This window comes from Microcebus murinus, chromosome X (assembly GCF_040939455.1).
Source record: "Microcebus murinus isolate Inina chromosome X, M.murinus_Inina_mat1.0, whole genome shotgun sequence".
NCBI lineage: Eukaryota > Metazoa > Chordata > Mammalia > Primates > Cheirogaleidae > Microcebus > Microcebus murinus.
In genome coordinates, this window is record NC_134136.1 from 121,067,069 (window position 1) to 121,077,997 (window position 10,929).

Consider the following 10,929-nt stretch of genomic DNA (forward strand, 5'->3'; position numbering starts at 1 on the left):
TACAAGTCTTCTGTACCCATAATAATTAAAAATAAAATAAAATTGGAATTAGATCAACTCAGGTGAATTTCTATTGAGAATGTTTGCCCTGATGTGAATTCTCCTGAGCCAATTTAATTCCTTGATCAATGCCATACAGTGGTGCAGTTAACCAAAGCCAATTTTTGCCATTTTCATTTTTATGAAATTTTTTTCAGTGGGATTAATCATTTTCTGGTTAATTTTTATAGTGATGGGGCCAGGCGTGGTGGCTCACGCCTATAATCCTGGTACCCTGGGAGGCAGGAGGATCGCTCAAGGTCAGGAGTTCAAAACCAGCTTGAGCAAGAGTGATACATCGTCTCTACTAAAAATAGAAAGAAATTAATTGGCCAACTAAAAATATATAGAACAAATTAGCTGGGCACGGCGGCACATGCCTGTAGTCCCAGCTACTTGGGAGGCTGAGGCAGGAGGATCGCTCGAGCCCAGGAGTTTGAGGTTGCTGTGAGCTAGGCTGATGCCACGGCACTGTAGCCCGGGCAACAGAGTGAGACTCTGTCTCAAAAAAAATATATAAATTTTATAGTGATGATTCAATCCACACATCACTTTCCTTATCTGTGTCAAATTTAAATAATAATAGCTTCCTCTAGATATTTCCTTGGCCTCAGGCTGTTCCTTGAATATCTCAGGCACATTTTTTTTAATATATATTTTTTAAGAGATAATTTCTCTCTATGTTGCTCAGGCTAGCCTCGAACTCCTGGGCTCAAGCAATCCTCCCCCTTCAGTCTTCCAGTCCCTCCCCCCGGGACTACAGGCATATAACGCCATGCTGGGCATCAGACACATCCTTGCTTCAGGGACACTGTACTGGTTATTCCTTCTGCATCTGTGTAGCTCATCTCTCACATCCTTCACATTTTTTCCCCTCAAATAATCACCTTTTCAACAAGGTCAAGGTGACTACCCTATTTATTTATTTTTTATTGAGTTTCATTGATTGCTTTTATCTTGGTATATTTAGAAGATTATATTGATTTTTCTCTTTTTTAAAACCTGTTAGTACAGTACATTTCTTTTTTTTTTTTTTTTTTTTTTTTTTCACTCCTGTGACAGCAGGAATGTACAGTACATTTCATTGAAAGTTTTATATTGACCATCTTTGCATTCATGAGAGAAACTTTACTTGATTATGATACATTGTTTTGTGTATACATACATACATTTATACTATACTTGTTACCGAAAGCTCAGCACTTGTCCCCGAGGCTATGTTGAAGTAGATAAAGAAGACTCCTGTAGATCTAAAATGGAGCCAGTCTTGCTCTAACTATTAGTAAAAGGTCCCAACTGTGTAGGAAAGTTCCCAGAGGAAGTTCCCAGAGGAGGGAGGAGGGAGTCTATGAGGCGTGTTCTCAAAAAGAATAGAGCGGTCCTGTTCCCTGAAAGTCCCTTGTCCCTTAATGTGCCTTTCCATTGTTCACTTAACTAACGGCTAACCCCAAAGTTCTGCTTCTGTGATTGCTTGCTTGCATAGCTGCCAGCCCCCAGGGTATAAGAAAACCTGCAAAGGCTTTGTTTGGGGCAGCTTCTCCCTCCTTGCACGGAGTGGTGACAGCCCCTGCGCAAGTAAAAATAAATTAATTTGGGTGATTGGATTCTGGTGGAGTCTCCTTGATCTGCTGGTTTACAACAATGTCAGAATAATAAGGACAAGTGGTTTGAGGAGAAGGAAAGAGAACTTTATTAATTTTCCAGCAAATTAGGAGGTTGGCAGACTCCCATCTTAAAGTAGCAACATCCTTGTGACTACCCTATTTAAATTTAAGCTCCCCACCCCAACTGCCTGACCTCCCTCTTACTGGATTTTAGTTTAATGCATTCCTTTATTTATTTTTTCTTAATTTTTTTAAAAAAATTTATTTATTTTGAGACAGTCTCAGCCTCCCCAGTAGCTAGAGCTATAGATGTGCACCACCACGCCAGGCTAAATTTTTCTATTTTTTTGTAGAGGTGGGGTCTTGCTATATTGTCCAGGCTGATCTCAAACTCTCAGGCTCTAGTGATCCTCCTGCCTCAGTCTCCCAAAGTTTTGGGATTATAGGCCCTCCTTATTTTCAGTCTGTGAACAGCTATGTATTAGTTCTTGTATTTGAGGGGTTCATCCCCAGTATTGGGTAGGGGGTGTCAGTGTGACCTGGAACATACCTGGCCTAGGTATGTTCTCTGCAGGCCCCAGGGCAGGGTGGGGGTCTCAAGGCTTAGTCCCTCCACCTTGCCTGTCCTCCCCAGCGAGCAGCTGATGCAGCTGTACAGTGCACACCAGTGGAGGTGGCTGAACTGCCTAATGCATTCTTTTAACTTTAATTCACAGCCGGGTATGGTGGCTCTGGGCAACATAGTGAGACTCCATCTCTACAAAAATTTTTTCCAGGCCGGGCATGGTGGCTCACACCTGTAATCCTAGCACTCTGGGAGGCGGAGGCGGGCGGATTGCTCGAGGTCAGGAGTTCGAAACCAGCCTGAGCAAGAGCGAGACCCCATCTCTACTATAAATAGAAAGAAATTAATTGGCCAACTAATATATATAGAAAATATCAGCCGGGCATGGTGGTGCCTGCCTGTAGTCCCAGCTACTCAGAAGACTGAGGCAGGAGGATTGCTTGAGCCCAGGAGTTTGAGGTTGCTGTGAGCTAGGCTGACGCCACGGCACTCACTCTAGCCTGGGCAACAAAGCAAGACTCAGTCTCAAAAAAAAAAAAAAAATTTTCAAAAATGAGCACACATCCTAGCTACTAGGGAGGCTGAAGCAGGACTGCTCGAGGTCAGGAGTTCCAGGCTGCAGTGAGCTATGATCATGCCACTGTACTCCAGCCTGGGCAACAGAGTGAGACCCTATCTTTAGTAAATGAATACATACATTTTTAAAAAATGTGCCACCTCCTAACATACATACAATGTACTAATTGATTGTGTTGTTTCTTTTTTAGAAATCAGGCAGCCCCCAGAACCAGAGTAAGTTCAGAGTGACTCCCTGTGTTATTTTATGTCTCTCCTTGCCAGCATATAAGCTCCAAGAAGCAGAAATTTTTAAATCTTTTGTTCCCTGCTGTATCTCACTTCCTGTAACAGTGCCTGGCACCTAGTAGGCACTGCAATAAATATTTGGCGAATTAATAGCTCTTGCCATTCTGAGCTTTATTTGTGGCCAGTTCCCATCAAGTCTAATATTTCAGGATCGAAATTTGCAGGTCCACGTTTTGTTGAGAACATTGGATTCTTCCATCAATTTTCCCTCGATACATTTTTAAGTTCACAGTTTTAGCTGCTGTCAATGTATTCTGTGGTGCTTATGGCTATTAGTAATAGTTGTGAACCTGGTAAGATATTTTGTTTTTATATCCTGAGAAATCCATGAGACAAACTGTGAGCAATCCCCCCTAGACACTCCAGAATTGCTTGGGATGGGCTTTGCTGAGTTTTCAGTAAGCTTCTGGTCAACTTTGTGGAGTGTGTGAAATCAAAACTCTTTCTAATCATGCCCATGGGGCCCTGTGGATCTGGCCCCTAACAACTTTGAGAAACTCATCTCTAGCCACTCTTTCCTCACAAAATCCCAGCCACCCTGGCCTTCCAGTGGGACTTAGCTCATCTGTCGATTTATGTTCACCCTCTCTTGCCCACCACCCTGTGAACACCTTGAGGACAGAGACTGTCTTAGTTTTCCTCGCTCCCCCCAAAGCAGACCCTAGACAAGGATTGAAGTAGTTTATTTAGGAAGTGATTCCAGGAAGCACCTGTAGGCCAGTGGGGAAGTGAGGAAGTGAGACAAACAAGAGAAGGCAGCTGATGAAGAATGTTATGGAGTGACTATCCCCTGTGGGCAACTGGAGTGTATTCCTGTTCTGGGCCATACGGAGTTGGTCTGTCTGAAGGGTAAGGGGTGTGGAAGGGTATTTACCTATCAGCGCTCATCAGTCAGAGGTTGACAGCTGCTTCCGGCGCGGGGGGGGGGGGGTTCATTTCCAGCAAAAAGATACAGACTGGGGGTCCAGGCTACCATTTGACCCTAAGGTCAACTGGAAATTGGCCAACACACACTGAAGAAGTGAGGCCTAAAAGCTATGGGCAGGGAACTGACAATGGCTGCTACAGGGACTGTATCTGTCTTGTTCACTGACTGGGCTTTGCACAGAAGAAATGTTCTATTAGATTGAAGGATGAAGGAGGTTGGTATCTGTTATGTTGGTGGAGCAAAGCTGCGTCCAAATGTACAAATGTCCCTGGGGTCCCTGTCACCCAACAGCAGGGTGACAACATCTCGTTTAAGTTCTCTGACCACTCACACCAGCCCCCATTCCCACCCTGGGAAATTCCTGTGGGCAGAGATCCTGGTATCTGTCTGGAAAATTGGCATGATTTACTAAAGCCAATCACATGTCTACCCCATGACTTAGATTCCGTTCCTAGGTATATGCCCAAGAGAAATGAATGTGTAGGTTCATTAAATGATGTGTCCAAGAATGTTCGTAGAATTATTCTTAATAGCCCCAGATAGAAAGCTATCCAAATGCCCAGCAACATCAGAATGGATAAAGTATGGTCTATTCATAGCATGAAATAGAAAACAGCAATGAGGATGCACAAACTACTAATATACATGACATTGTGGAGCAGTCTCACTAACATTGTGCTGAATGAAAAGACTGATACAAAAATGTATGGCCAGGCTTAGTGGCTCACACCTGTAGTCCCAGCTACTTGGGAGGCTGAGGCAGGAGGATCACTTGAACCCAGGAGTTGGAGGCTGCAGTGAGCTATGATCACACCACCGCACTCCAGCTTGGGCAACAGAGCAAGACCCATGTCACACACACACAAAAAAAAAATTGTATGATTACACTGAAAAGAAGTTCAAAACCAGACCATAGTAACCTAATGTTGTTAGAAGTCAGGAACCACCTTTGAGGGGGAAGGAGGACCTGAAGGGAGCTTCTGGGGCTTGTTCATGTTGTTTCTTTTTGTTTGTTTGTTTTTGTGTGTGTGTGTGTTTTTTGTTGTTGTTGTTGTTTTGTGACAGGGTCTCACTTTGTTGCCCAGGCTAGAGTGAGTGCCGTGGCATCAGCTTAGCTCACAGCAACCTCAAACTCCTGGGCTCAAGCAATCCTGCTGCCTCAGCCTTCCGAGTAGCTGGGACTACAGGCATGTGCCACCATGCCCGGCTAATTTTTTCTATATATATTAGTTGGCCAATTGATTTCTTTCTATTTATGGTAGAGACGGGGTCTCGCTCTTGCTCAGGCTGGTTTTGAACTCCTCACCTCGAGCAGACCGCCCGCCTCGGCCTCCCAGAGTGCTAGGATTACAGGCGTGAGCCACCCCGCCTAGCCTCATGTTGTTTCTTGACCTGGGTGCTGATAACGGGTGTGTCTAGTTTGTAAAAAAGTAAATGCGCTTTGTATATTTTTCTGTATGCATATTTTAATTCAACAACCAAAAAAAAGAAAAGGCAGGCTGGGAGCGGTGGCTCACATCTGTAGTCCCAGCACTTTAGAACCGCCGTCCCCAACCTTTTTGGCATCAGGGACCGGTTTCATGGAAGACAAATTTTCCATGGACGGAGAGGGAGGGCGGCGAGGGACAGGCAGGCAGGGTAGGGGGCAGGACAGGAGGCGGAGCTCAGGCAGTGATGCGTTGCCCTGTTTCCCTAAAAGGCCACGGACCAGTACCGCCCCTGCCCATGGGTTGGGGACCGCAGCTTTAGGTGGGGGCGTTCCTAACATTCTGGGAGGCCAAGGCAGAAGGATCGTGAGCTTTGCTTTAGCTCAGGAGTTGGATACCAGCCTGAGCAGGACCGACACCCGTCTCTACTAAAAATAGAAAAAATTAGCCGTGTGTGGTGGTGTTTACCTGTAATCCCAGCTATTAGGGAGGCTGAGGCGGGAGGATTGCTTGAGCCACCGCACTCCAGCCTGCCTGACAGAGTAAGACCCTGTCTCAAAAACAACAAAAAAAAGAGGCAGCCTGTGTGGCTAGGCCACAATGAGGGAGGGAAAGGTAGTATTGCTGCAGTCAGAATGGGGGCCAGGGCATGGATTTTAGGATTTGGTCTAAGTGCAGCCTGGTTTTGTTTTGTTTGACCAGAACAGAGCTTCTTGAGAGCCTGAGAGCTTGATAAGGCAGAGCTAGGGGAATGGGAAGTGTTTGTCATCAGGAGCAAGACCCCCTCTCTTAAAAAAAAACAACGTATGCCTGAAGGCATAGATGGGCAGGGGATATCACCTTCACCAGCGGTATCGATATCAAATGTTTATCAAGCACATGCTGTACCAATCATTGCTCTAAGTGAACATACCTGAATACCTGCCCTTCTGGAGTTTACATCTTGGTGAGGGGTAAGTGAAAGAAATGTGTTCTCTGCGCCACAGGCTGCCTGCCATTCATTATAGGGGGTTTTACTCCAATATACTCAGGTACTTAGTGGCTGGGATAGCATGCCCCTTTCACTTCCATAGTTCCGGCGACTGCAGGTTGGTGGATGGAGAGTGCTCCCTTTCCACGTTGTTATTCTCTGCTTTGAGGCCAACCCTTGAGTTGGGAAACTGGCCCACAGGAAGCACTGGAGGGAAGCACTCAGGGTTCTTCTCACAGGAAGGCACTTGTGGATATGGCTCCTGCTTCAGCCACACCCAGGTAGACCCAGGCTCCCCTGGGACTCAGCAGCTAAGAGCAGAGCATCAACCCTGGTGGCGAGTCCAGCAGGCCAGAATTCTTCCGGTAGCCAGTGGCTGGTGACGCCTACACCCTCTGAAGCCCCAGGTAGGGACAAGTGCAGAGATGGTAGCAATGAGTACATGAGGTGGGGATCTGAATCTGTGTGAGCTGTGGAAGCAGAGCCACCAGGGAGAGGGCAGAGGTGCCAGGAGCACGAAGGGCTAAAGCCAGGACTCAACAGAGATGCCTTAGAAACAAAGACAGTCAGAGCCAGAGCCAGTCCCTACTCCACCTGCCAGACTGAGAGTGACGAGACCCTGATGCAAGCAGACAGCCTATTTCCAGAGACAAAGTAAGTGAGGGTGGAAAGACTTCTTACTGAGAGACACAGGAAGACAAAGAGGGAAGAGTCAGGGAGAGAACGAGACACACATGCACACACACAGAGATGTGTATCTTGAGTCAGACCATCTAGATTTGGGGCAGAAGGGAACAGAGGCATCCAGACTCACCAAGACACAAGACAGAGGCAGAAACCCCAAAGCCTAGAGAGAAGCAGAGAAGGCAAGGAGGGAGGCAAACACCCACCATCAGCAATAGAAAAGCCCTGCTCTGACCCTCCACCCTCAATCCCTGGTCACCCTGGCCCCTCTTCAAATGTAGGTCCCAGTGAGGTGGTTTGGCTCTAAAGATGGCTGCCACTAATTTCTTCCTACATGCTATATCCCCATCCAGAGGAGCCCTGAGCCACCATATTAAGAAGTGAAGGCTATTCTGCTGGACAGAGGCCATCTGGAAGACGACTAAAGTGCTAGACATGTGAGTGAAGAAGCCATCTTGGACGTCCAGCCCTAGCCACCATGCAACTACAACTACCTGAGATCCCAAGAAGAACCACCTCACTTAGCCCAGTCAACCCACAAGACCATGAAAGATAATAATGAACTGTGGTTTTAAGCCACTAAGTTTTAGGGTATTTTGTTACACCACAATAGACAACCAGAACATACAAGACAGGCTGCAGTGGCTCTTTTAAGGCTTCACCCCCACCCCCAAAGCCCCTTCACAACAACCAAAATCAATACTAGCCAATTAGACGTTCAATCCCTTTAATTAGGTGCTCTGAGGAGAGGACAAAGTGGCAGGCAGGGGTGAGGAAGGTGGTGCTTCTTGAGCCCCACTCAGCAACTGGTCAGTCCTCATCCTCTGGAAGCTGGATCTTGCTGGGGTCGAAACAGTTGGATTCCATGATAGGGAGGCCATTAGCTTCTCGGTATTTCACAAGCCTCTCTGCTTCCCGGCGGGACCACTCCTGCATCCTGGAGGCAGTAGCAGCAGGGGAAGATGTTGAGGGAGTCTCACTGGACACCAATCCCCCATTTCAGGTCCCCATTCCCCAACGGTGCAAGGACAAGATTCCTGGCAAAGTCCCCCTCAAACTCCATCCCCACCTCCACCCCCTACCCATCCTACTCTCTGGGACACCCCACGAACTTGTAGTCAGGCAGATAGGCCACAAAGGTGCTGCCAAGGACCATGACAATGGAGAAGCCAAAGAAGAAGACAACCCGCATGTTCCAGACGTCCAAAACAGGGTCCTTGTCATAACCGTGGAAGTCTGGGTTCTGTGGAGGAGGAGAGGTCAGTGAGGGCTTCCTACTGCTCCACAAAGCCTTATGCAGGCTCTGTAGAACTTGGTCTCCAAACTCCCCTCCCTCAATAAATTCCTCTTTCTATTCTTAGGATGTGTCAAGCTACCTCCCACCACAGGGCCTTTGCACTTGCTGTTCCCTCTGCCTGAAAAGCCTTTCTTCCTGATCTAGTCATGGCTGGGTCTGTCTCATCTTGAAAGTTTTAGCTTCATCACCACTTCCTTTAGCAAGGCATTCCTGAGTCACTCTATTAAGTTGAACCACAGGAAACTGCTATTTTTATAGGTCAAAAATGGTTGCATATTGGCAATTTCTTATGATGTAACCTGATAAAATAGCCCCCTACACCCAAGTCACTCTCCATCCACTTATGCTGCTTAACTTTCTTTTTAGCATTTGTTTACCAAAGTAGCACCCCATACCTTCTGTACCACATTATCTTACATTATTATTTATATTATTCTACATTATTATTATTATTATTATTTTGGTAGAGACAGGGCCTCGCTATGTTGCCCAGGCTGGTCTCGAATTCCTGGCCTCAAGTGATACTCCCCCCTCAGCCTACCAGAGCACTGGAATTACAAGTGTGAGCCACTGCACCCAGCCTATATTACTCTATATGTTTATTTTCTGTCTTCCCCACAATCATGTAGGCTCTATGACAGCACAGGCCTTATATGATTTCCACATTGCTGTACCCCTAGGTCCCTGAACTGCACCTGGAATACAGCAGCCCTCAATACATATCTATAGAATGAACAAATAAATGAATAAGCATCCTATATATCCAAGCCCCTTAACCAGAGGTTAGTATTGATTAAGTACTTACTATGTGCCAGGCCTTTTCACATACACAAACCTCACAATACCTCAGTGAGGTGGAACATGACAATAATAGACACCTTCTAATGCTGAGTGCTTATGAAGTGCCAGCTGCTGTTCTGACCATTTTGACTCATTTAATTACATGAGGCAGGTGTGTAGTATTTTATTTTTTAGAAGCTGTCCTAGGCCGGGCGCGGTGGCTCAGGCCTGTAATCCTAGCACTCTGGAAGGCTGAGGAGGGCGGACCACTCAAGGTCAGGAGTTCGAAACCAGCCTGAGCAAGAGCGAGATCCCATCTCTACTAAAAATAGAAAGAAATTAATTGGTCAACTAATATATATAGAAAAAATTAGCCGGGCATGGTGGCACATGCCTGTAGTCCCAGGTACTCAGGAGGCTGAGGCAGCAGGATTGCTTGAGCCCAGGAGTTCGAGGTTGCTGTGAGCTAGGCTGCAGCCACGGCAATCACTCTAGCCTGGGCAACAAAACGAGACTCTGTCTCAAAAAAAAAAAGAAAAAAAAGAAGCTGTCCTATTACTTTTCCCATTTTACAGACAAGGAAACTGAGGCACTTTCTGTGTGACTGGTACACAAGTTAAAAGAAAAAAAGAAACTGAGGCACCAAAGGGTTAAGCTATTTACTCAAGGTCACACAGGTGGGTAACTGTCAGTGCTTGAATTCCAACCCGGGCTGCCTGACTTCACAGCCTTTGCTATTAATACAGCACAGCAGACCTGGTAGCCCTAAGTTCAAATACCGGTTCTACCACATATTCAGTTATGTGAGCCTGGGCAATCCACTTAACATCGCTGTGCTTCAGTTTCCTCAACTGTAGAATGGGTATAATAAATAATAGTGCCTACCTCAAAATCGAGTTGTTTTGAGGATGAGTTAATGTACTTGAAGTGTTTAGAACACAGACAGCACCAAGCAACTGCCTTATCAGTATTTAGTATTATCGTTGTCCTGCTATATTGCTTCTCATGTGTTTTGATCGCTGCTCACTTCAAGTTTGATTTCTGTCTGCAAAATAAGGCCAATCCCACCTCTGGCCATGGACCGAAATCAGGGGACAAAGGAGGAAAACAAGCTATGCAAAATTCCCAGGTCTTCGAAGATTTCGCCAGTTGAGCAATCCTAGGCCGCCTAAGAACGTCCTCTACTGCAGCCCGTCTGCCGGGCCCCATTTGACCCTTCCGGCGTTCCGTTACCCCTCCCTCTCACCTTCTCGTAGGGGTTTTCGTCCTCGGTATCTGGGTCCTCCTGCCAGCGCATGGTCGGTTCTGGCGGCCGCTTTCCCGCCACAGGGGACGGGGCGACCACAGCCCTGGAGGAACCGGATTCCCAGCGAATGCGGGCAGCCGGGAGCCCTCGCGTCGCCACTGCCACCAAAAGGCGGCGAGCGCACAAACCTAACAGCCCGCCCGCCATGACAGATCGTGCTGCAGGGTTTGAGGGGCGGGGACGGAAATGCGACTGTGCGCAGCTGCAGTTGGACCGAGCGCGATAATTATCGCTCCGCCTCCGCCACACTAAATAGGTCCCGGGTCTGATTTTATTTTCAAATGAGGCGGGGCGTTTAGGAACCCACTCTCCCTCCCGTTGTCATGGTCTCGCGGGACGAACCATTCTCTTATCCTCTCGGTCAGGCTGAGAAATCTCTTATTGATAGGTCTCCTCATTTCCTTGCTAGGAAGAAATTGGTGACATTTCGGTGGATAAAATTCCCAGCCAATGGCCCAGAGATTT

The 10,929-nt window shown here is 46.9% G+C and overlaps 1 protein-coding gene across 1 annotated transcript; it reads right to left on the bottom strand.

Moving 5' to 3' along the window:
* Nucleotides 1-7,791: 7,791 nt before the first annotated feature.
* Nucleotides 7,792-10,906, bottom strand: NDUFB11 (NADH:ubiquinone oxidoreductase subunit B11). Its single transcript, XM_012749713.2, has 3 exons — nt 10,405-10,906; nt 8,194-8,324; nt 7,792-8,018 (listed from the first exon to the last, which is right to left on the bottom strand). The coding sequence occupies exons 1-3, from the start codon at nt 10,609-10,611 to the stop codon at nt 7,892-7,894; spliced, it is 465 nt and encodes a 154-aa protein (XP_012605167.1). The 5' UTR covers nt 10,612-10,906; the 3' UTR covers nt 7,792-7,891.
* Nucleotides 10,907-10,929: the final 23 nt, after the last annotated feature.